The sequence below is a fragment of the Plecotus auritus genome, assembly GCF_963455305.1.
Source record: "Plecotus auritus genome assembly, chromosome: 14".
In the NCBI taxonomy this organism is placed as follows: domain Eukaryota; kingdom Metazoa; phylum Chordata; class Mammalia; order Chiroptera; family Vespertilionidae; genus Plecotus; species Plecotus auritus.
Window position 1 is genome coordinate 12623298 of NC_137780.1, and position 26307 is coordinate 12649604.

Below are 26307 nucleotides of genomic sequence, written 5' to 3' on the forward strand. Positions count from 1 at the left end.
GAGAGTTTGCGAAAATAAAGTTGGGATGTTTATTACTTTTTCTACTGGCAGCATGAAAATCACTAGAAACTGTACTTTTGTCCTTTCAAATAATCTGCACTAAAATCATACTTTTCCAAATTGATATAGAAGATAAAATTCAGTTTAAAAATTCTCAAAATATTTAGATATCAAAGGCAGAAATACTGATTTTTTTATTCCATTAATGATGAGAACAAGAGATCCAGTTTAATCAAGAGCTGACATTTATAAATTTTAAGCTTTTAAGTGAGCTAAAAGATCAAAGGATTAATGATATCAATTACAGGTAGAGAAGATCATCTGTGCGTTTTCTAGATTCATTATGGTAGCTACATATGTGGGGAATCACAGAATTTCTCAGATCCAGTGTCAAATAATAGGATTTGGGCAAGTGTTCTTGACATCACCTTTATTTAACAGGCACTACATGCACACGATGCAGGTAGGGGGCGTTTATGAATCCATGCAGTAAAGACAAGACGGACTGGACTACTGCCCAGTGTGCACTGAGCCAGTCAGGGTGCTGCTCCACGTTCCTCATGCTCAGTGGTTTCCATGGAAATAAAGGCAGAAGCAGACGTGTGCACACGCCACAGCATCCTCTTCATTTGGTCTCCTGTGCTTTCTTTGCATTCTGTTTTTCTTTTGCCTAGAAATTAAAGATAGTATCTTACAAAATCTCAAAGGTCTGTTTTAGAGCATATTGACTGTACCCAGCACTTTTCAAAAAAAATGCTATTCAGTACAGTACTGTAATTACTTATTTTTCCCTCCACTGTATCATAAGTTGCTTAAGAGAGAAGAGGTGTCTTATTCCTGTGTACAGCCAGAGGCTTTAACAGAGTGCCCGACCTGTAGCTGCAGTTGGATAAATGATGAGTAATTAAAACATTTCAAAAATTTTAATCAAATAATAATCTGAGTTCTCCTTAGAATCTAGGGAGAGAACATTGCATATAGACAAGAAATAAGCGTATTTCAATATTGTCTATGCAATGTGAATAATGAAAAAGCAGTTTGGAGAAACAGACAAAAGCTCCAAGGTCACTAACAACCTCTTCAATAAAACAAATGCAACAGCAAGGACAGACTGTATTGTGCTCCATTAACACCAGACATTCACACACTGCCACCCTGTGTCCACAATGGGAACTGCGGTTCTAATGCAAAAGCTGAAAAGCTATGTTCTCGAACTATGCTTTTTTAAAATAAAAAAATCTGGAATTATACTGTCATTAAAACCAAATGAGAATTGTCCTTTTCCTAATTGCACAAAAATATTTATGCACAGAACAAAATTTTAAAAATGTGTTTTTATTGACTTTAAGAGAGGGAGATACTGATTTTAGGAGATGGAGAGATAGAAACAACAATGATTAGAATCATCGATTGGCTACCTCCTGCACACCCCCTACTGGGGATTAAGCTCATAACCCAGACACATGCCCTGACCAGGAGTCAAAACGTGACCTCCTGGTTCATAGGTCAACTTCACTGAGCCACACAGGCCAGCCAATAGAACAATTTTAGAGCCAAGTACATACGTTTAAATTTTCTCTAATATTTGTCTGCTCCTTAATAATATTTATAAATAAATGTGATATAACATATCCTATGACTTAGTCCATCTTGTCATTTATTATTTTCAATAGAGAACTATTTCATAGTGTTTCCTACAAAGAACACAATAGCTAGGTGTTCTGTTAACAGAGTAATTTTGAAAATCACAGAACCTTAACTGTTAATCTAAAACTTTAAAAATCAGTTTCCTATCTTGGACTTTCATAACCTTAATACCCTGAGATACATAAATAGAAAAAGGTATATTACAAAGAGAAGATTTAGCAGTCTTCTGCAGTAAAAGTTTTGCGTTTAATGATAAGTTGAAGCACACGTTTTTCGGGATCTGGGTAATAAGGTACACACAAAAACCTTAACTCTCACTTCATATTATTTAGAATTTATGATCATGTATGTTTGCTTCATAAACTTTAAAATAAGGAAAATACACCTACCGTGTATACTCTGGTCTTTAAGTTATCTTTTTTAAATTTTATTTTTATTATTATTTTTCCCATTTTTAATTCTTTTTTGTTAATCCTCACTCACGGATATTTTTCCCATTGATTTTTAGAGAGTGGAAAAGAGGGGAAGAAAGAGATAGAAACATTAATGCGAGAGAGACACATCGATTGGCTGCCTCCTCCATGCACCCTGACTGGGGCTAGGGATCAAGTCTGCAACCAAGTTGCGTGCCCTTGACCGGAATCGAACCCAGGACCCTTCAGTCATCGGGCCGATGCTCTATCCACTGAGCCAAACCAGCTAGAGCTAGTCTTTTCAGTTAAAGGTTCAGTATTTTATTTGCCTCGTAGTGCCTTCTCAAAGCGTTTCTGGAAAGGTGGTACAGACCAGTTGCCTTAGAGTCCTCGCTTAGGTGGCACGGGGCTTATTAAAGATTCCGCCTCTGTATCAGAGTATCTGGGGAGGGGCCAAGAACATGTCTTTTAAAGAGTATCCAGTAATGGGTCACTTTCAGAAACAATGATTTACATATAAACTTAAAAACAATTTAAATGTGTTTCATTCATTCAACAAGTATTTTATTTAAGTACCTTAAAGGAAAAAGAAATCTTAGAATATTTCATTAACAGATGCTAGCTTCCCACCCTGGAAAGAATACCAGCTTCGGGATCGGGAAACCTAGTTCTTAGTCTTGGCTACATTTGTTTCCCTTGCCAATGTCCATTCTAGTTCTAAATTCTGTGATACTTCAATTTTTGCTAAATTAAGTAAGAAAAACCTATTATTTCAATTATTAACATTAAGATTTGTTAGTAGCTTAAAGAAAGGGCAATGTTTTAAATGTCATTCTAATAGAGCACAGCCCGAGTTGTGACATGGAGGATTCTAGGAGGTGAAGCAGTGGGGCAGTCCTCGCTTCTAGTTTACAGATATCTGGCTGAACTAATGCTCATCTAGAATATAAAACAAATAAATAAAAGTCAAACAAAAGTCAAAAAGCTTCAACACATTTTACCTCTACTTAAGCTAAAACAAAATTTTGTTTTTGGAGAATCTAAATCTAATTTAATATAGTCAACAATACCATAAGAACTATCTATGGTGACGGCCCCTAAATGGTCAGAGGTAACGTATATAAATGTCTGTCTGCTGTCCTGTACACATACAAAATAGTATTGAATGCAAACTGTAATAAAAAAAAAATAAATTCCACAAGGACAAAAAATATATGTGTGTGTGTGTGTGTGTGTGTGTGTGTGTATACTAGTATATATTCAGCATTAAAATCCTTACCTTTTCTACTAGTGGTATTAATTGCTGGTGTTCTGCTAACGTCTTTAACAATTCCATAATGAATGGCAGGTAATTATGTTTCCTTCTGATATTTTCAATCTGAAAATAAAACAATTATCAAACCACACTAGCTTTGCATTTCCACTAAGTTTCTGACATTCTGATTTTGCATACAACTCAAAATTGAAATAACTATTAGAAATTATGAGATCCAGTTCCCACTGAGAATAAAACTAATATAATAAACACGTGGAGAGTTTCTGAGCATGGCTTACTACTACTGAGATAATTAATCAAAACTTTTTAAAAAAACCTAAAAAAATTGAAAAGCAAAATTTAAAAAAATAAACACACTTGTGTGTCAAATTGGTAACAGAACCACACCAAGAGAAAATTTTTCAAGTGAATTTCAAAACATAGTATTTTGATTATACATTTAAAATAGGATATATCCCTAAGGGAAAAATGACATTCCTGGTATTGTTTTTCTGAACTTATATATATATATATATATATATCCTATCCTATATAACAAAAGCCTAATATGCTAAGTGTCCGGTTGTCCGTTCAACCAAAGTGTAATATGATGATATGTTAAAACTGCTCGCTATGACGTGCACTGACCACCAGGGGGCAGACAGTCGACCAGTCGCTGACATGCACTGACCACCAGGGGGCTGACGCTCCAACCAGTAGGTTAGCTTGCTGCTGGGGTCTGGCCGATCGGGACTGAGCAAGATGTCCAGACATGCCCTGGAGCCCTCCCACGGTCCCTCCCCGGCTGGCCAACCTCCCATGTCCCTCCCTGGTCCTGATTGTGTGTGCACCAGTGGGGTCCCTTGGCCTGGCCTGCACCCTCTTGCAATCCGGGACCCCTCAGGGGATGTTGGAGAGCCGGTTTCAGCCCGATCCCGCAGGCCAGGCCGAGGGACCCCACTGGTGCACAAATTCGTGCACCAGGCCTCTAGTATACTAGTGTGTATATGTGTGTGTGTGTGTGTGTGTGTGTGTAGCATAAAGCATATAAATATCTCCTTACATACAAATGCTATATATATGTAGCATAAAGCAAATGTGTTACTGTTGTTAGGAACCAAGATTTTCAGATTAAGAGAAAAGATGCAAATGCTTAACTTCAAGTATAAAGCCCTTTAATCCTAAATATGAACATTAATAGGAACTCTCATTATATTTTTCTCTCCAAAAATGAAACAAAAAAAATATACATTTCTTAGCTCTGAAAAGGTCTAGAAATAAAGGCCAATCAGTATCACTGAGTACCCAGAGAGATGGTTTCTAATACCACTTCCCACCAAAGGACCCAGAGCTTCTTGAAGAAATGGCTGATTCCAAGTCTGAGAAAGGAAATGTACAAGATGGGCCTGAAACATATGTTACTAGAACAGAAGGTACGAAGGATGAACAGTCATGTCAAAGGACACAGGAGGCAGCTTGCAGTGACCCCTACTGGCCAAAGGGGGGATAATTTGAGCATCAGCAATATCTGCAGTGAACTGAAACATCAAATAGGTTAAAAATCTGTTCATAATACTTTTTAAAAAATTAAAAAGACAGCTCACTAGTTACTTTTGTAGAATGCCAGGGAATCAACTCATTCTGAAAACTAGTAAATAATGGGAGAAAAGTGATCACTATTATACATACCTTCATGTCAAAATATACCACTCCATTTTAAAAATTTAAAGGAACAAATTTTTTTAAATACCTTATATCTTTTTAATTTCTGTACTTCTTCTTCAATGAGCATCTGATTTTTGGCGAGTTCTGACTGAATAGCACTTAGCATACTACCCTGATCTGTATCCATGGGTTCCTCCTTAGGGGAAAGGAAAGAAAAACACACCCTAATAACTGAGGCTTACGTGCAGAATATTTTCAAGTGATATACACAGTACAATTCCTTTAAAATTTTACCCTTAATACGGTAACAGAATTCCAGCCGAATAAATGCAATATTCAAGGATAAAAGCCCTAAATAATACCTTCATATTTCTATATTCTGCAATATATACTGTTTACCTAAAACTAATCTATACTGTAATATACTTAAATCTATACCCTTCCATTCAGCTATAAATTTGCTTAAATATACTCTTAAGAAAATGTGGTCAAAGAACATAAAAAGGTCTTTTGTCTGTTACTAATTCTCTCCAATCCTATTCACTACAGAAAGATAATCATAAAGACTAGTAAATATATGTGAGTCTAAATGTACCCAATTGAGCCCTAGCTGGTTTGGCTCAGTGGATAGAGCATCATCAGCCTGCGTAATGAAGGGTCCTGGGTTTGATTCTAGCCAAGGGCACATGCCTGGGTTGTGGGCTCAATTCCCAGTAGGAGGCATGCATGAGGCAGCTGATCAATGATTCTCATCATTGATGTTTCTATCTCTCTCTCCCTCTCCCTCTCTGAAATCAATAAAAATATATTTTAAAAAATAAATAAATGTACCCAATTGATTCTGTGAAAAATGCAGTCTAACTTGCTTAATTAAATGACAGCAAATAATTGCTAACACTTATTTAGCACACACTATATCTCAGTCACTGTTTAAAGTGGTTTACATATATTATCTCAGTTAATCCTAACAACAACTTTCTAAGGAAAATACTATTATCCTCATTTTACATAAGAAACTGAGACACAAAGAAATACACTCAAATTAATGCATCCACCACAGAGCTGAATCTAGGCAGCCTGACTCCTGAGGGTGTTCTCTTCCCACCACTCAGGACACTTGATTCAGTCTACGTTTAAAGAAAGGAGGAAGAAAGAGGAGGAGGAAGGAGGGAAGGTGCAAATCCTTTCCCTGAGAAAATAACTAAGTCAGAAAACATGACCACAAACCTCAGCAAGTTGTCTCTGTAACTCTGCTATCTTCTGTTCATATATCATTTTTCTGTCAGATACGATGGCCATTAAGTTAAATCGAATTTCACCTTCACTGTACCTAAAAAAAGGTCAAGTTTATAATGTAATAAAGAATTGTAACACTATTACAATTAAGATAATCTGCTGTGAATACCCCATGATTCTCTGGGAGATCAAAGTCAGTGGTTCATGTATTGGAAGATTCCAATAGTAAAGATGCCAATTCTCCTCAAATTGATACAAATGTTTCACACAATTTCTATCCAAGTCCCAAGCAAGAATTTTAGTAGATACAAGTTTATACTGAAATCTGCATGGAAGGTGGAGGATCTATAATGGCTAGAACAATTTGGAAGCAAAGGAATAAAGCAGGAGGCGTCACTGTCCCTGATGTCAAGACTTAAGCTACAGTAACCAAGACTGTGGTGCTGACAGACACACAGATCAGTGGAACAGGACGGTGAACCCAGAAACATCCCCACACATACGCCCACGGTCTGTACCAGGTGTGGGGCCAGTTCCGTGGAGGAAGGACAGCTTGCTCACCCAGGGGTGCTAGAGCAGGTGAACAGCCATAGGCCATGTATAAAAATTAACTCCAAATAAATCACAGACTTCAATGAAAACTGTTCAATAAACCTATAAAAGACAATAGCAAAATCTTTGGAATCTAGGGCTAGGGAAAGAATTCTTAGATTTGGCATAAACATACAATTCATGGTGGGAAAGACAATTCAAGGGGATTGAGGACGTTTGCTCTGAAAGACCACGCTGGGAGGAGGGGGATGGGCTACAGGCGGGGACAGAGTATTTGCAGGCAATGTGTCTAAGGACCAGCAGTATCTAGAGAAGGAAAAGAACTTCAAGGTTCAACCATCAAAAAAGAAACAATCTAATTACATACAAAATAGGCAAAAGGCACGCATCGTTAGTCACTAGGGAAATGCAGATTCAAATCATGAAATATCACTACCCACCAATCAGAATGGAAATAAAAAAACAAATGCTGGCGAGGCCGTGGAGAAACTGGATCCCTCGTACATTACGAGTGGGAATGTAAAATGGTGCAGCCACGCTAGAAAAGAGTTTGGAGGTTTCTTAAAAAATGAAACATGCCTTTACCATACAACTCAGCAGTGTGCTCTTGGGCAGTTACCCCAGGGAAATGAAAGCTTAGGTTCACACACCATCTGTCTACATGTCTGTTATAGCTTTATTCATAACAGCCAAAAACTGGAGACGATCCCAATGTCCTTCAGTGGGTAAGTGGGCAAAAATGTGGTATATCCATACCACAGACTATTGTTCTAAGAATCAACTAATGATACACTTAACCTACAGGAATTTCTAGAGAATTGTGCTGAAAGGAGCCAGTCCAAAAAGGTGACACGCTGCATGATTCGTTTATATAACACTAGAGGCCCAGTGCACGAATTCGTGCACGCGTGGGGTCCCGCAGGCCCGCCCTGATGGGGGCCCATGGGGCCAGGCCAGTGGGGGGGATGGGCCATGGGCAGTTGCCTAGCCTGGCCTCCAATCTGTGTGGGAGGGGCTGTTCAGGGGTGGGGCTGGTCAGGGGGAGGGGCCACAGGTGGTTGGCAGCTGGCCCTGCCCCCAATCAGGGTGTTTTTGGGCCAATCGGGGGCCTGGCTGGCCGTGGGGTAGCCTATCGGGGCTCGGATCAGACTGGTTGGCTGCCGCAGTGCGTGTCATAGCCACCAGTCGCTCTGGTCGTTCCGCTGTTCTGGTCGCTGGGCTTTTATATATATAGATTTTTTTAAATGACAAGTGATGTGGGGGGTGGCAGGGAAGGGAGGTGGTTGAGGCTCTAAATGGGCATCTGAGCACTCCTGGGAATTACTCGATACCTTGACAGTGCCAATGTCAGTATCCTGGCCATGGCACTGCAATAGTTTTGCAAGGTGTCACCAATTGCAGGGTGAAGGGCACACAGGATCACTCTGCATTCTTTTTATAACTATCTCAAAAAAGTTTAATTAAGAAACATATGCTCAAAACAAAACTCTGCAAAGTAACTGCATGAAACATCTAACTTAATGGAGATCTGCATTTAATTCCGCTAACGACAGGGCAGGATCTAGAGGTTTTCCAAGACAGATTCCCTGAACCCAGTAATCAAAGGCAGATAGTCAGTGAGCATCGCTAAAATAAAAATGAAAGTTTTTTTTAAATGCTTAAAAACCAAACCAGAACGTTATGCGAAGGGGGTTAGCAGAGCATTTACTTCTGTATCCTCTTCTCTATGACGGGCCTCACGGCGCTGATCCAGTCGTCCTGACTGCAGGCCCCTGGAGAAAGGTGGAAGATTTCCGTCAACGCAAGTCAGCATCAGCACCACTCCATATCTTTGGTCCAAAGTATCTCTTTTTACAAAAAACTTAGGAAATTCAGGATGGCCAAAATCCTTTTAGCATAACTGTGTTCAGCTTCAATTCTTATTTATTGAAATCAATAAAAATACATACACTTTTTTGAAAGTTAACTAAAAAAATAAATAATAAATTATGTAATCTATGGGTTAAAATGTTTTTCTCTTAGAAAAAAATTAAAGGTTCCAACTGAACTGCAGTGGTCAACATGCCCTTCCTATCTGCTGACTTCATGAAGTACTGAAGAGCTTGGGGGTGTCCTGATAGCGCCCTACGTCGTCGCCGCCGTTGCTGTCCCCTCCAATCTCTGTAGCATGGAGGCTAACACAGAGGTGAATCCCGCTTTCTCCTGGCCAAGAGGGAAAGCAGCAGGAACAGGAACCGGTTACCTAAGTCAATCGGTCCCTCCCGCAGTCCATCCAGTTCATAGAGTCTTCCGTTAACAGGAACATAACTGACAAAGTGAAACGCATCTTCTTCTTTGGTTGGTGTCTTCGCATCGAATTCAAACATCTGCTGTCTGCAGTGAAGAAGGAAGCAGTGAGAGGCAAGCAAGGCGAGAAGGATGCAAGGTCGACTCAGCACCCAGTCTCTCACCTGGCGAAGCTGTTGTGTACTTGTCGGATCACATCTGAGTTGCTCAGTGCCAAACCTTTCATCTAAAATAATTTGTAAAAGTCGCCCATTAAAGTAAGAACGGTCACAAATAGGGCACTTTAGGAATAAGAAGATGGTACTCACAGCTGCATCAAAGCTTTGTGAGAATTCTTTAAACTCTGACAAGGTCTCTCCTAAATGGACGTCTTGATGGGTACAGTTCAGCAGCACACTTACTATGGCTTGCGTAGCACAAGCGTTATTAATGACCTATGACCCAGAAAAATGCAGATACCGTCAACTTGTTGGAAAAGCAGCCTGAGCAGCTCAGGGGCTGAGCATCGACCTATGGACCAGAGGGTCACGGTTGGATTCCTGGTCAGGGCACATGCCCGGGCTGTAGGTTCGAATCCCGGGGAGGGAGGAGGGGAGACCTCACCTTCCTCATCAGTGAAATGGTAGCTAGGCAACGATGTTTTACAGAGAAGCACTACCAAACTGTCCTTCCTGGATCTTCACACACACACACACACACACACACACACACACACACACACACACACACTGACTATTAGAAGATAATTTCTTCCCTCAACATTTTATTCATCCATGATCCAGACACACACACCTCCAACTAGAGCATGTGATTAGCCTCAGTCAGCCAGTGTTACTGCCTCTCTAATGGATGCAGTTGTGTGGGGAGCTCAACAATTTTGAAGAACGTAAAGGGGGTCCTAAGACAAAAAGTTGAGTACTGCTACATTACAAACACATGGGGAAATAGAGTCCTGTTTATAAGAAAGACTGTTCACAAGACTTCGGAGTACCCAAGGACCATACCTGCTTGGCAAAAAAGATTGTGTCGAGTCTGGAGTCCTGAACCACAGAGCCTGCTGGTTCTTCTCCTGGCTGCCACTTGAAAAGAAAAATTAGCCCGTGAACCGGCCTACAAAATAAAACACAGATGAGTGACACCACAACCTGCTGCTGCTTAAACACATTGTCAGTAGATTACATTTTACTCAGCTACTTAACAAATACAATGCAAATGAAGTAAATTCAAAAATTTTTTAATTTATTGATTAAGGTGTTACATCTGTGTCCTTATTCCCCCATTACCCCCTCATCCCCCCCATCAAATTTTTGTTAAGGTTTCTATTGCTCCTCAGTTGCTAGAATGTTGCCTGAGACAGGCTAATAAAACTTAAAATTACATCAGTTAAAAAAGAACCATAGTGAAAGGCTTGTTCTCAAATCTGCGGATTATTCATTTCTACCTTGTCACTTAACTTAAACAAAGGAAATAAGAACAAAGCAAAACTAGAAGAAGCTGCCAACCTAGACTGAATTCCAACACACATGAGTCAAGTGCAGCTCGGATGTCTGCAGATAAATGGCTGATAGCACATGCATTATGAAATGCAGGGAGTCACTTCGTGTCATTCTCGGATGCATGAACCATCCTCACGCTAGTGCAAATGGAAGCTGTCATCTGGTACAGGAGGGGGTCACCACTTTCCTGAAGGAACTGTTGTTGCCCAGGAAACATCCAATGGACCCTCTAGGATTCTCTCCAGTCTCTTTCACAAGTGCCTTCCATGCAATAAAAATCTCTCCTATCCTTTGAAGCCAGACCTTCCCTGATCACTCAGTTGAAACTGATCTCTTATTCCATCTACAGTGATTGCGCTTTTTGTGGGGAAGGAGAAGGTGGGGGAAGCAAACCATCCCCTTCTTACTATGAAAACAGAGGCCATATCCCAATGGTCCCCACTGTCCCTGTTAGAAGCCAACTTGCCTCCAGCCAAGAACTTGCCCACCTGTGAGAACTCCCCTGCCCTCCTTCGCAATTCAGGGTCAGCGCTTGGGGATGACGAGGTGGGTGGTGAGGAGAGGCTCAGAGGGGCGATTCTACTCAGGGTCGGGGAAGAGGAAGGTACTTCCTGGCACCCACGTTTGTAATCAGGACCGAAACCTCCCGGAAGCAATGTGATAATGTGTAGACAAGTTTGCATTACTATTAATATGCATTATGAAATATGCTTTTGTAGGTGGACCTCTTATTCATGTCTCTTACGCTAAAAATGTGTTCCATGTTCTAATCCATGATCTAGATGTGAATGTTGTAAAAACCAACCAATTTCTTTGTTGACATGGGTTACAGGGACTTTGTTTCTAATCCCTTGCAAGCTACTTATTTAGAAGCCTCCGGTTCATGGTTATAAAAGGAGAGTAGTAATTCCTATCTCATAGGACTGAAAAAACTTTAAAGAGATAGTGTATTCAGCCTAGTGTAGTCCAAGAAAAATAAACAGACAAATGTTTGCTTACGTGGAGACAATTTTTAACACAGCTAAAATTATACTCACTTTAATTTTTCAAAATTCTCAGGTTCTAAACTCCATATCTCTTCTACTTGGGCTCCTCGGCAACCTGAAATAAGAAATTATTGCTTTAGAAAACAAAGTATGGATTCATTTTTCTCCACCATTAGATATTAACTAAAAGGTGTGCACATTTGGGATGGTAAGACATGAGAAATTAAAATGGTAAAACTGTCCAAGTTCACAGCCAAATCCTAGTCCATTCTGTACGATTTTCTAGTCACCTGCAGTGGGAGTGTTTGCCTTTATAGCTTAGAAGTTTCCGGAGTGTGCCTCCACTGACACGCCATCCACGTCTGCGCCTTCTCTGTGCCTTCTGTGTCCCCTTTTTTCGCTCAGTCGCTGAGCTCTCCCAGCTCTTGCCCTTGGCCCTCTTTTTTCCTTACTGTACATTTTTAAGTGCTAATAAATAACTGCCACTAACAGTGACCTTTCCTAATTTTTATTCTATTCTATTTTCTACTGCCTCAGGGTATTTGATGGAATTTACGAGTGAAACGATTTTGGCTGGAGTTGTCTCTGTGAAAAGATTTTAAATTACAATTTCAATTTCTTTAATAAATAAAAGGTTAAAAGATTACCTACTTTTCTTAATTGAGTTTTGGTAATTTGTGTCTTTAAGGGAATTTGCATATTTCATTTAAATTGTCAAATTTACTGGTATAAAGATGCTTCCAATATCCCTTTATTATCCTTTTAATGTCTGTAGATTCTGTGGTGATATCATCTCTCTTCTTTCTGGTATCAGTCATTTGTGTGTCCTGTCCTCTTCTGATCAGTCTGGTTAGAATTTATCCATTCTATTGATCTTTGAGAAACTGGCTTTTGGTTTCATTGATTTTTCTTGATTTTTGTTTTATTTTTTAATTCATTGGGATAACTTTGGTTAATATTATCATATAGGTTTCAGGTGTGGGTTTCCATGTTACAAGATCTGTATATTGCATGGTGTACCCACCACCCACAGCTAAAATTAATGGCTGTACCTCCTCCTCTAACCCATACTTTACATCCCGCCAATCATCTCAGGCTCTGGCCATTTTTTTTTTTTTAATATATATTTTATTGGTTTTTTACAGAGAGGAAGGGAGAGGGATAGAGAGTTAGAAACATCGATGAGAGAGAAACATCGATCAGCTGCCTCCTGCACACCTCCTACTGGGGATGTGCCCGCAACCAAGGTACATGCCCTTGACCGGAACCGAACCTGGGACCTTTCAGTCTGCAGGATGACTCTCTATCCACTGAGCCAAACCGGTTAGGGCGTGCTCTGGCCATTTTAAGGGACCTCTAGCTTCTCTCACTTCATTCCAATCTACTCTGCACACTACACATGGTAAACCTTTCTCAGTTATAACCAATGTCATTTCAGCATTCAAATATCTTTAACAGTTAAGTCCCCAGCGACTACAGGGCAACACAAACTATACAAAAGAGCATACAAGCTGGCCTCAGTTTATCTTTTCAGCTTCAGACGCAAATCAATGCTCCTCCAAGCCTGCTAGATTGTGTTAGTCCCTTTGCTAGCTGTTCCCTAAGCCACACACTTTAACATCACTGCTGTTTCCGTTTTTCCTTCTGCCCGAGTTCCTACAACATTCTTTCACACTTCAAGATAGCAAGCAGTACACTGCATTATGGTTCGCCACTTCTTTAGAACAGCGGGCATGGTTTATTCACATTAAAAATCCTCACCCACGCCCAGTGGTTGACATGGACCTATGCACCAGGAGGTCGTGGTTGGAATTCCCGTCAGGGCACAGGCCCGGGTTGCAGGCTCGATCCCCAGTAGGGGGCGTGCAAGAGGCGGCCGAGCCGTGATTCTCTCATCATGGATGTTTCTCTCTCCCTCCCTCCCTCTCTGAAGTTAACAAAAATATATGTAAAGAAAAAAATCCTCCAGAGCCTACCAGTGCACCTCACACATCGTAGGTAAACAATATGCGCTTGATAAGTGATATTCCAAATATCCAGCTATGCACAATAGACAGTATCTGTGCCGACGTTTAATTTTTACCACGAGTACAAGTTTTAACATAACAGCTAGAATTAATAATACTCCAGGAAATGTAACATAAAAATAAACGCCCTGGTGCGCCCCACCAAAAAAAGAGGCTAGGAACAAGAGGGGCAGGAAAAAGGATAAGGAATCAAGTGTGCTGGTTATTCGGGTGGAAGACGAGGCACCGGGCCAGGAAGGAATTACGAGGCGCGCATGTGGCCTCTAGTCTGGGGCACGAGCTCTAGGAAACACACTTCGCCGGAAGCCAGAGACCAGCAGGGAGCAGAACAGGCGGCGTGGCCGCCGGTCCCACGCGGTCACACACTCAAGGTGTCCTGCTCGGAATAACAAAAAGCTTGGGTTCCGGGGCGGCTGGGGCCTCGGGCACCCCACCCTCCAGCAGGCACACCCCAGCTTTCCCTGCGGGACGGGCGGCCAGAGACGCGCACCTGGGCGCACCTGCCGGGACGCGGAGCGCGCGGCGAAGGAAAGGGAAAGGCTGGTGCTTAAGGGGTCAGGGGAGTTGCGGGGACTCATTGCAATTAAACAAGTAATGGGGAGCCGGATCCTGAAGAGACGGCAGTGCGGACACTCGGGGTCCCTGCCCTCGTGGTGTGACTCTCAGGATCTCTGCGGAAACGCGACCGCCCGGGGCTGGGAAGGGGGCGGAGCCCTGAGGGTTCCCTCCCCGAGTCCCTCCAGGTGCTCGGAGTCGCCGGCTTCTCCACGCGGGGCGGCGGCGGCCGCAGGAAACCCCTCCATGCCCCGCTCGGCCTCCTCCATGACCCCCCGGCCCAGGACGGTGCCCCTGGCTCTCACCGAATCCTTTAATGAGCTCGGTGAAGACGCCGGGGTCGCTCTCCATGAGGCACCACTCCCCGGCATTGCTCGTCATGGCCCCGGCCACACGCCGCCCCGCTCCACCTCGGTCGCTGGCTGCCACCGGCACCCGCTGCCGCTGGCCACTGATCCCTGCGAACCCGCCGCAGAGCTCGCCCGCCCCACGTCACCCCGCCTACTTCCCGACAGCCTCCGGGGCGGTCCCCAGGAGCGCGTTAGAGCGCGCGAGGACACTCTAGCCACCCGGGAGCCAGCGACTCTCCTTCGGGCCGCGCAGAACCCGGAACGGAACAGGAAGAGGAGGGGCCTCAGCGCGCCGGAGGAGTCCACATCCGGGATTCTCACCAATCCGGAGCGAGGGCGGGCAGACGAGAGGGCGGGGTCACTCCCGGGAGCCGGACTTGGAGGCCCGGCGGCGGCGTGCGGTCCGAGCAAGCGTCGCCCGTCAGGCCGCCACGTCTTTTCGTTTCCCCGTGCTGCGCAGGGTTCGCCCAGTGGCGCTGCGGGCGGAGGGCCGGCCGCTGAGCACAGGTGAGGAAACGGCGGGAGGCCGGAGGGGGCCCTTTGTGCGGTCTGGGCGGCCCCGAGGGCGCGCGGGCTCCGGCTGGACCTCCAGGTGCCTCACCCCGCATCTCCGCGGCCGAGTCCGAGCCGACGCATCGCCGTCCCCGCGCCTCGCCCAGGCCAACGAGCGGACCCGGCACCGCGGCGGGGACGTTCTGGCTCGGCCGGGCCTGGGCGCCCCGAGGGCGGGCCTTGCGCCCCCGGGCGGCCCCTTAGGGTGCTCGCGCAGGCCGGCGTCCACAGGGCCCGCCTTCCTCCTCCGCCTCCTACCCTCCCCTCCTCCCGCTCCCCTCGCGTTCTCTGCCGAGAGGCGTCGCCGGGATCTGGGTTCGGGAAGCAAGACCTTCGTGGGGAGGAAGCTGTGCCCTGCAGTCAGGGGGGTGGGAGGGCGGGGATCATGGACTAGAGGGACGCCTCCGAGGAAAGTGAGGTTGCAGAGACGTGCGGTGTTCATCTAAAAGCACTTGTGATGCTTCCAAGATTCGATGATGAGTTAAACCCCAAATGGCCATTTTCACGAAATAGCCTTCATTCAACAAGCTCTTGCAGAATACTCGTGTTCGGATGAAAGTCTTAAAGCGTCTATTTTATTTATGCACAGGGAATATAGTCAGTAATATTGCAATAGCTATGGATGGTTTTAGGCGGCTTTAGAAATATCGGGGGAACACTTTGTAAAGTATACGATTGTCTAACCACTGTGCTGTGCACAATATTAATGTCAACTGAAATTGAAACATTTTTAAACGAAGTATTTGCACATCATTCCTTAAACCTCTTGAGTTCCAAGAAGGGCCTTTAGCTTCCAGGAAAAAAAAATGTTTTAGTGCATAAAACTCTGATTCCTTGCTCATCAAACAGGTGACCTGCGCGCTGGAGTTACTAGTATATAGTGAGCGTTGCGCTATGTGAAGCCACAAAGTAAACACGATAAATTTTACCAAAACAACAGAATAGCGTTTATATTAAGATAAGATGGGTATAATGTGGAATAGAAGGGAAAATTTGTATCAAATGTCTGATTTGATTTTTGTAAACTGGAACTTTCTTGAGGTTTGCCCCTGGGAGTGGCCCTCAAGCTGGGGGCCTCAGTTCTCTTTGCCCTGTTCCTTGTACTTAAACGGGAGCATGTGTAAGGCCCAGGGTCTAGCCTTACAGCCTTAGAGACCACACCTAGGAGTGTCACCAGAGCCCAGAGGTGTTGGTGGTCATTTGTCGTCGTCTTTAATCTGAACTTGAAAGGGTTTTCTGTGCTAAGTAAATGAAATCAAAACTAACAGGTATTTGAAACCTAACCTCATTAACTTGGTGTCTCTTGAAGAAAGACCAGACCGAAAATTTAGCTCTTGGTACAACCTGCAAATAATGTGAAAAGGGGTTTAGAATTTCTTTAATTTTGTTGTTAAAATGTAATCCTAAGAGTTCATTTTAAAATTCCAGATTTCTGGGTCTTTGAGAAAAATGAAAGGATCTGGCAATACTAAGCCGGTACCACAGGCTGGCCTTCAGGGTGAATGCTTGACTCGATCCACTCATGCCCATTCCCAGTCTAAATGATACAGGCTTTGAATGTGTGGCCCCAGTTTTTGCAGGATTGGGTTTTTTTGAGCTATCTTACACACTTTCTTTCATAAGTGTAAATAAAGCTCTTAAAAAAGAATGAGCTGACAACTTGTTTGATCTCTGGGGTGAAAGGTAGCATTTTCAAATAAATGATTAAGAGACTTGAGAAAGAATTCAAATGTGAACCTTTACTATGTAGGAATCTGTAGGTGTAATATATTATTAGTACTGTTAAAAGATGCTATAACTGTTCTAATGAGTACGAAGTGGAAAGAAGTGCTGTTATGTATTGTGTGTTACTAGCATTCACTGACTGCATTCAAAGTGAAGCAATTAAACAGTAGTAGACAATGTATAAAATATCCACAATCAATTTCAAGTTGTGGCCATGCTTTTAATATTGTTGCAATCTGCTTAATTTCTTCCAAAAAGTTTAACTTCTATAAGTTTAATACACCTTTAGCCGTATAAATCCTTTGAAGTGGTGTGCTTTAAGAGCACTGAATAAATCAGGCCAACCCCCTGAAGAATTAACTCTATTTTTATTATTATTAATCTGGATTTACAACAATTGAGTATTCAGGGGTTGGGATAGGTGAGGAACAGATATGGGTTATTTAACCAACAACATTTGCTGAGTTATTCAGGGAATAAAGATCCTAAGATCTTTCTTAGGGTCAGTGACTGTAACAGCCCTCCCTACCCCTTTGATTCTCTATATGGGACTCCAAACCCCCTGCTGAGCTGCCTGCTGAATCTCTGAAGCAACAAATGATAGCTCAGAAATGTGACTTCTCAGTTGTTACTTCTGATTATCATAGTACCACTTACTGAGCTTAAGTATTTTTATGCCCAGCTGATGTGGTTCAGTGGTTGAGTGTGGACCTACGAACCAGGAAGTCTCAGTTCAATTCCCAGTAAAGGCACATGCCTGGGTTGCAGGAGGCAGCAAATCAATGATTCTCTTTCATCACTGATGTTTCTATCTCTCCCTCTCCCTGCCTTTCTAAAATCAGTAAAAAATACATTTAAAAAATAATTTTATATCAAAAGATTTCATGGCAGATTTCAGTAAGCATAGATTAATAAGTTTCCCTTTTTATAATTTTACTGTCTCAATCTAGCAAGTAACATTTTGCTTTTTGTTAGGTTTCCTAAAGACAGAAAAATGGAGGACTCAATGAACCAAATGCAGCCCCTAAATGAGAAGCAGATAGCCAATTCTGAAGATGGATATGTATGGCAAGTCACTGATTTGAATCGCCTCCACCGCTTCTTATGTTTTGGTTCTGAAGGTGGGACTTACTATATCAAAGAACAGAAATTGGGCCTTGAAAATGCGGAAGCTTTAATTAGATTGATTGAAGATGGCAGAGGATGTGAAGTGATCCAGGAAATCAAGTCATTCAGTCAAGAAGGCAGAACGGCCAAGCAGGAGCCCATGCTCTTTGCACTGGCCATTTGTTCCCAGTGTTCCGACATAAGCACAAAGCAAGCGGCATTTAAAGCTGTTGCTGAAGTTTGTCGCATTCCCACACATCTCTTCACTTTTATCCAGTTTAAGAAAGATCTGAGGGAAAGCATGAAATGTGGCATGTGGGGTCGTGCCCTCCGGAAGGCGATAGCAGACTGGTACAATGGGAAAGGCGGTATGGCCCTCGCTCTGGCTGTTACAAAATACAAACAGAGAAATGGCTGGTCTCACAAAGATCTGTTGAGATTGTCACATCTCAAACCCTCCAGTGAAGGTAAGCATAGCATCTTTGGTGTGTGTGGGGGGGTGCAGATATCGAATAAATAACAAATTTGTTTGATATAAGACAGTTGTGTAATTTCTAGAAATAGCCTTTCATTCTCAGAACATATTGATTAATTCTAATATGTTTAAGCCCAATCTGGAAACACCTACCACAGGCAATCCAGACTTTAATAATCAAGAACCATATGACAGGTCACCATGCTAACGAAAACTCAACTAAATGATGATGGACTATGAAAGCACCTGGATGTGTTCAAGTTGTTAGCAAAACAGCTCCTAGCCAATAGGTGGCAGATAGCCCGCTTCTGTAGCCCCTTCTCATTTTTCCCCCTCCCTGCCTTCCTAGGACACACGTTCCATGGACCCTAAAGGCTACCTGAAATAGTGCTCTGAACTTAACAATTCAGGATGTTAATTGTCAGTCAACCAGGGAACATGGTAGCTTGGGCCAGTTTTTCTCTGTCTGTCGGAAGAGGTTTTTGAGAAGTTAGTTGGATCTAATTACTTTTTAGTCTTAGAAGGAAATAAAAACTTTTGGTCAAGAATAAAGTGTGAACTTCCAGAAAAATCAACATGCCCAAAATTTTATTTTTATTTTATTTTTTTACACCAGAAGGGAAAGTTGAAAAGACAGCCACTCATATGGGTTCAAATTTCAGTTCTGCCCATTGTTTTGTGTCCTGAAGCCAAGTAACCTTTCTGAGTTCCCGCATCTACATCTATTAAAAAGGGAAGAGGGGGAGTGACCCTTCTGGTGACTAAATGTGATCGTGGATGTTCCTGATGGGAACAAACATCATATAAAGCAGAAGACATCACACAAAAGTCCATATTCTTGTTTCTTTTGAAAAATACTTTTTTTTTTTTGGCAGCACTAAGCAAATACTTAACTAAAATATTTGTCAGGGCATACTCTTTAGTTCACCCCAGTCCTAACCACACTTTATTACATCACATGGCCTATTCATTCATTTATTTTACCCACCTTTCCCCATAGACGTTTGAATTTGATAATTCCATTCCTTTCCCCACCTTTTTGCAGAACTGTAATGTAGGGCTTAGAATAATCACACCATTTATTGGTAGAGCGTAGATTACAACCCAAATTTCCTCACGCACCCCCCCGCCCCCAATCCAAAGCTCGTTTCAACTATTAAAAGAAAGTGTAGTAGGAAACACATTACTTTCCTTTTTTTAATATTTGGCCTATAATACTTTCTCAGCTATTAAAAAATTATAAGTTTACCTACCTGTCCACATCCACTTACCTCTACTATTCATCCATGCATAATCATCAGCTAAAAGAGACAATTGAGTATGAAATTAATTGAGATCAGTACTTTTCAGAGGTGTTCTGAGATTATGGACCTAAGTCTGGCCCTGTCTACCAAAGTTTCTAATGCTGATGTCTCCAAAAATAAAGCTCTATAATGAAATGAAAATATAGGAGTTTTTAAAATATACATAAATATTTTAAATTGATTTCAGAGAGGAAGGGAGAGGGGGCAAGAGATAAAAATATCAATGATGAGAGAGAATCATTGATTGGCTGCCTCTTGCACCCCCCACCCTCACCCCTGGGGATTGAGCCCAAAACCCGGGCATGTGCCCTGACTGGGAATCAAACTGTGACCTCCTGGTTCATAGGTCAACCACTGAGCAACACCGGCCAGGCTAGGAGTTTTTCTTTCTCCAAAGTTTCCTATTGAAGCAGTGATGGAATAAGCAAAATTAGTTAACTCTGATTAAATGTTTCTTATATCATGCATAACAGCATCACAGATTAAAGAAGTTCATTCCTGGTTATCTACTTATGCCTTTCATATAATGCCTTTACAGAAACATGTTCTGTCTTTTACCTACTAATCCTACCTGCCTTTTCAATTCTCTAATTGTTAAAGGACTTGCTATTGTGACCAAATACATTACAAAGGGCTGGAAAGAGGTCCAGGAGTTGTATAAAGAAAAAGCACTTTCTGCGGAGACTGAAAAGTTATTAAAGTATCTGGAGGCTGTGGAGAAGGTGAAGCGCACAAAAGATGAGCTGGAAGTCATTCATCTGATAGAAGAGCACAGGTTGGTTAGGGAACAACTTCTGACAAATCACTTAAAGTCTAGAGAGGTAAGTAAAGTGTAATATGTTACAGCATGTGGTTAAACAGTGATTTATGGTATGTATTAAAAAGATAAACTGTGGGTACTTATATGTTCATTACAGAAAAACACCTAACAGTGCCCACATGTAGTTGCATTCAGTAGTGTTCAAGAACAAGTTAGTTTATTTGCTAAGACTTTGACCATTTTGCACAAATTCTTACTTAGAAATTGATCTGAACCCCCAAAGAAAGTCTTAGAGAATATATTAATATTAATGATACAGGTATGTTTTACTGATTCATAATTTTCTATGTTTCTGCCTGTTATTGCAATAGGTATGGAAGGCTTTGTTACAAGAAATGCCTCTAACTGCATTACTAAGGAATCTAGGAAAGATGACTGCTAACTCAGTGCTTGAACCAGGAAATTCAGAAGTATCTTTAGTATGTGAAAAACTGTGTAATGAGAAACTATTAAAAAAGGTAAGCATTCCCTTTATTAGCTACTGCTGACTGAAAAAGTTGCTCCTAAATTTTGGAAATGCCATCAGCATATGTTTTAGGTGTTCTGAGATTTATCATACCAAGTTGCATTTTGACTCTGAAAGCTAAGATTAATATGTCCTTGTTTTTGTCTTTTCTTTATGAAATACATTAGCTACATTAACAAATATCTAAGGCACATAACTGCTACTTTTCATTTGAAGTTTCACTTACTCTCTGTCTTCATCTTGTTTCTAGGCTCGTGTTCATCCATTTCATGTTTTAATCGCGTTGGAGACTTACAAAACAGGGCATGGGCTCAGAGGAAAACTGAAGTGGCGTCCCGACGAGGACATTTTAAAAGCTCTGGATGCCGCTTTTTACAAAACATTTAAGGTGATGTTTTGATTTTTGTTATAAAACAAATGACCCAGTTAGGTAGGACTTGGTATCTTGTGCAAAAACACATTTTAAAGATATTAATTGTTTAAATATTTTGATTACTCATTTGTTCCTGTGAGAAGAATGCCCACTTTCCCATTTCAGTTCCACAAAGTACTGAAAATTCTAAAAGTTAGGCAAGAAAAAACAAAAGACATCCAAATTAGAAATCAATAAAAATTATCTCTGTTCTCAGATGACACGATCTTAAATGTAAAAAAAACTTAAATAATCTATGAGAAACTACTAGAGCTAACAAACTCAGCAAAGTTGCAGGATACAAAACCTGTAGGCAAAAATCAGTAGTATCCAAAGGCTAAGAAAGCATGTCCATTTACATTAGCATTGAAACGAATAAAAAACGTAGGAATAAATTTAACTATGGAGGTGTCTTGTACACTGAAAACTACAAAATATTGCTGAATGAAACCGAAGACATAAATGTAAGACATTCCATGTTTATAGTTTGAAGGACTTGATATTAGTAAGATGACAGTACTACCCAAAGCAATCTACATATTCCATGGAATCCTTATGGCATGTTTTGCAGAAATAGAAAAACCTGTTCTAAAATTTATGTGGTCTTTAAGGGGACCTCCAAATAGCACAACCAATCTTCTAAAAGAAGAACACAGTTTGAAGACTTACACTTGAAAACTACAGGTTTCAAAATTTACTGCAAAGATGCAGTAATCACAACAGTGATACACATTAAGACAGTGATAAAGACCACTGAAGTAGAAAATAGCCAAGAAATAAACTCTCACATCATGGCCAATTGGTTTTTTTTCTTTTTTTTAATTAAATGTATTTTTTAATACACTTTGCATACACTATATTAGTTTGAGGTGTACGACATTAGACATGTAATATACCTTACGAAGTGCTCACCCTAAGTTTAGTACCCTTCAGACACCATACATAATTATGACATTATTACTGTATTCCTTATAGTGTAGTTTACATGGTCCATTGATTTTTGACACGAGTATCAAAATAGTTCAATGGGGAATAGTATATAAATGGTGCTTGGGAAACTGGATATCCACATGCAAAAGAATAAAGTGGGACCGTTACTTTATACCACATAAAGAAATTAAAGTGGATCAGACCTATATTTAAGTGCTAAAACTATAAAATAAAAACTTCTTAAAAAAAAAAGAGTACATGCTTCATAATATTGGGTTTGGTAATAGTTTCTTAGACATGACACCAAAAGCATGGGCAACAAAAGAAAAAGATAAATTTGACTTCCATCAAAATATAAATCCTTTGTGCCGAAACCGGTTTGGCTCAGTGGATAGAGCGTCGGCCTGCGGACTGAAGGGTCCCGGGTTCAATTCCGGTCAAGGGCATGTACCTTGGTTGCGGGCACATCCCCAGTGGGAGGTGTGCAGGAGGCAGCTGATCGATGTCTCTCTCTCATCAATGTTTCTAACTCTCTATCCCTCCCCCTTCCTCTCCGTAAAATATCAATAAAATATATTTTAAAAAATATATATATAAATCCTTTGTGCATCAAAGGATACTACCAAGAGAGTGAAAAGATAACCTACAGAATAGGAGAAAGTATTTGCAGATCATATATCTGATACTGTTTTGATGTTCAGAATATATTTATAAAACAAAGACAACTCCACAGTAAAAATACAAAGAACCTGTTTCAAAAATGGTCAGAATACTTGAATAGACATTTATCCAGATATACAGATGGCCAATAAGCACATAAAAAGATGTCAGCATTGTGAGTCATTAGGGGAATGCATCTTAAAACCACAAGGAGATACCACTTCACACTTGTTGGATGGCTCTTATCAAAAGGCAGAAATAACAAGAATTGAAACTAGGGTATTGTTGGTACAGCCCTGTGGGAAAGTTTGGTGGTTCCTCCAAAAGTTAAATGTTGAATTGCCATACCATCCAGCCATTCTACCATTTACATATATGCCCAAACGAATTGAAAAGGGACTCAGATACTTGTACACGAGTATTCACAGGAGCATTATTCGGGTAAAAACAGCCCAAGTGTTCATCAACAGGTGAATGGATAAACAAAATGTGGTCCTAGTCAGCCTTACAAAGGAATGGAAATAGGAACATGCTACATGGATGAACATGGATGAACCTGAAAACATGGTGCTAAGTGAAATAAGCCAGACACAAAAGGTCAAGTGTTATATAATTTACCTTAAATGAGGTGGTCAGTAGGCAAATTCATAGAGACAGAAAGTAAAATAGAAGTTGCCAGGGGCTAGAGCAGCCATGGGCAAACTACGGCCCGCAGGCCGGATCCGGCCCATTCGGCTCTTCTATCCGGCCCGCGGAGCCGAAAGAGCGGAGGGTTCTCTTGCTCTTTCTTCCGCTCCTTTACTTTGAATTTATATTAGTTCACACAAACACTCCATCCATGCTTTTGTTCCGGCCCTCCGGTCCAGTTTAAGAACCCATTGTGGCCCTCGAGTCAAAAAGTTTGCCCATCCCTGGGCTAGAGGAAGGGAGGAATGGGGAGTTATTTAGTAGGTACAGATTTTGTTTGAAATAATGAAAGTTTTGGAAATAGTGGTGGTTACATAACATTGTGAATGTACTTAATGATTTGTTTAAAATTTAATCTTAGAATTTCTTTGATTAAATTTAATGATTATTTCATTTGTTTTCTCTCTGTAGACAGTTGAGCCAACCGGAAAGCGTTTCTTGCTGGCTGTTGACGTCAGTGCTTCTATGAACCAAAGAGTTTTGGGCAGCGTCCTCAATGCCAGCACTGTTGCCGCTGCAATGTGCATGGTGAGAACACGGAGGCAGTTTACCATGTCTGCCACCCTAAGAAAATGTTTGCTGTGAGGCAGAACTGTAGACCTAAATAGGCTCAAGAATTGGGTTTCCACTTGTTTTTGTCAATTTGACATATTTGACACCATTTCTTATAAACATTTCATATCAGAAAGTAATTAAAAATAAGCGAAGTTTAAGTATATTGTGTGTATATACTTTGATATAGTTACTAGTACATATACTTACATATTTAGGTATAGGCAGTATTATAGGTATGTTGAAAAAATATATCAGAATAGAAATTTTAATTTTACAACTAAAGATCAAATATGTTTGAGGAAGTAGACAATGTTTAGGGAAACTATTAATAAATATGGAAGTTCAAAGATCAGAAACTAGTAACAGTAGTCAGGAGACTTCGGTTTCTGCCTGCCTGTCACTGGATAGCTATTAAATGAATCATGGATGAGCTTCTTAACTTCTCTGTGCCTGTATTATGTTACCTTCCGATATTAAATATGTATTCCTATTAATAAAAAGAAAAGAATATATTCTATCTGCTTCAGAGGGTTGTTGTGAAAAGCAGTTTCTTTGGAAGAGTTTGTGAAAGTACTTTGAAAGCTGTGCTGTTACTGTGTAGATCCAAACCCCAATGTAAGTTTAGAAATAAAATAGGCATCACAGTGTGTTTCCTTTAAAGGTGATGTTTTATGAACTTCAAGTATGTGTTTATTTCTCCCAAATCTGAAAATTACTACCATTGCATTTTTCAGGTTGTCTCACGGACGGAAAAAGATTCTCACATAGTTGCTTTTTCAGATGAGATGGTACGATGTCCAGTAACTACAGATATGAGTTTACAACAGGTTTTAATGGCTATGAATCAGGTAAAAAACTATTTTATTAGATTATATTGTATCATCATTGTTATTGCTGTCGTGCGTGACATTAATGCATTGGTGCGAACAAATTGTTTCATCTCAATTTTTTCATGAGCATGAAATAAAATATCTCTATAGGCTTTGGGAAGGTCTATGTATTGGCTCAACACACAATGATAATGTAAAAAGTAGTACTTTTAAGTATTATATTATTTCATAGTGTCCTGGTGCACGATTCATGCACATTGTACAGAAATTAGGAGAAATATTTTAATATTGTTACTTGCCCTTTCTCTATAATAGAAGTGTCAACCAAATTCACGATCGACAAGGACAGTTCAAAACTGTGTGTGTGTGTTGTGCGATTGGCGCCAGGGAGAGCTTTATATGTATTGCGCATGCATGAGTCAACTTAGTCTTTTATATATATAGATTATGGAAACTGTCTTTTATTCTTGTTTTTTTGTTCTGAATTAGATCCCAGCAGGTGGAACTGATTGCTCTCTTCCAATGATCTGGGCACAAAAGACAAATACAGCTGCTGATGTCTTCATTGTGTTCACGGATAATGAGACCTTTGCTGGAAGTGTCCACCCTGCTGTCGCTCTGAGACAGTATCGGAAGGTAACACAAATTCTGATACTCTTTCTCACCCCATAAAGTCTCAGTTCTGAAACATTCACTCTCCTTTTCCAAAAACAAGCTATGAATGTATACAACACCAGTAATGGACTCAGCATTACTTGAAAAGTATTGGCTACACCTGTCTACACTAATAAAAAAGAGTAAGATGCAAATTGACCATACCTTTGCGACGCCCACCAGCCAATCAGGAGTATGCAAATTAACCCAACAAAGTTGGTGGGTTAATTTGCATACGCAGGCTTTCCGCACCGCCCCAGCCACTCTGGGCCTCTGGGCAGCTTGGCAAGGCGAAAAGGCGGCTCCGGCCGGAGCAAAGGCGGTGCCGGCAGCCAGGGGAAGGAAGGCCCATTCTTGCATGAATCTTCGTGCATCGGGCCTCTAGTACAATATATTTCCACCAGTTCCAGTTCTAGACATTACTAAGAATATCCTTTATCAATGGCATTTTTTTAATAATTCAGTGTGTTCCTTGAAATATTAAGGTGTCATTTGTGATTTTTGTTAAAGGACTACATAAAGTTAAAGCTATAATCTGTGGTTTAAGTTATATGGATATTTCTGGGTTCTAATCCGTGCTCTCCAATTGTGCTTTCTGAAATGAGTGAAATGTTCTATATCCACATGGTAACTGCTAGTCAGTGGGCTGTTGAGCTCTTGAA

The 26307-nt window shown here is 41.1% G+C and overlaps 2 protein-coding genes across 5 annotated transcripts in view; one reads left to right on the top strand and one right to left on the bottom strand.

Annotated features, from left to right (window-relative positions):
• On the bottom strand, positions 1-15271 carry UCHL5 (ubiquitin C-terminal hydrolase L5). Of its 4 annotated transcripts, none has more exons than XM_080650994.1 (11): positions 14790-15271; positions 11588-11651; positions 10059-10164; positions 9363-9488; positions 9219-9280; positions 9011-9141; positions 8477-8540; positions 6208-6310; positions 5066-5176; positions 3340-3438; positions 1-670 (listed from the first exon to the last, which is right to left on the bottom strand). In XM_080650994.1, exons 5-11 carry the CDS (start codon positions 9278-9280, stop codon positions 626-628), a joined length of 615 nt encoding a protein of 204 aa, XP_080507120.1. In that variant the 5' UTR covers positions 9363-9488; positions 10059-10164; positions 11588-11651; positions 14790-15271; the 3' UTR covers positions 1-625. The 4 variants fall into 4 exon arrangements, with proteins under 4 accessions (XP_080507120.1, XP_080507121.1, XP_080507119.1 ...); XM_080650995.1 differs by having other exon boundaries at positions 5066-5173; positions 14790-15195; XM_080650993.1 differs by having other exon boundaries at positions 5066-5173; positions 14424-14804.
• Positions 14817-26307, top strand: part of RO60 (Ro60, Y RNA binding protein) — a 13674-nt gene continuing 2183 nt past the window's right edge. The window contains exons 1-8 of the mRNA XM_080650991.1: positions 14817-14975; positions 17721-18319; positions 20232-20452; positions 20763-20909; positions 21168-21305; positions 24018-24134; positions 24896-25009; positions 25481-25627. Of these exons, the coding sequence (XP_080507117.1) occupies positions 17740-18319; positions 20232-20452; positions 20763-20909; positions 21168-21305; positions 24018-24134; positions 24896-25009; positions 25481-25627 (1464 nt within the window). The 5' untranslated portion in view covers positions 14817-14975; positions 17721-17739. The remainder of the gene's footprint in view (positions 14976-17720; positions 18320-20231; positions 20453-20762; positions 20910-21167; positions 21306-24017; positions 24135-24895; positions 25010-25480; positions 25628-26307) is intronic.

Coding starts and splice junctions, on each gene's coding strand:
- UCHL5 (XM_080650992.1), bottom strand. CDS start 14,499: ATGACGAGCAATGCCGGGGAGTGGTGCCTCATGGAGAGCGACCCCGGC. Junction 9,142..9,218: donor GTACACAACAGCTTCGCCAG/GTGAGAGACTGG, acceptor TCTTCACTGCAG/ACAGCAGATGTTTGAATTCG. Junction 5,177..6,207: donor TACAGAGACAACTTGCTGAG/GTTTGTGGTCAT, acceptor CTTTCCCCTAAG/GAGGAACCCATGGATACAGA.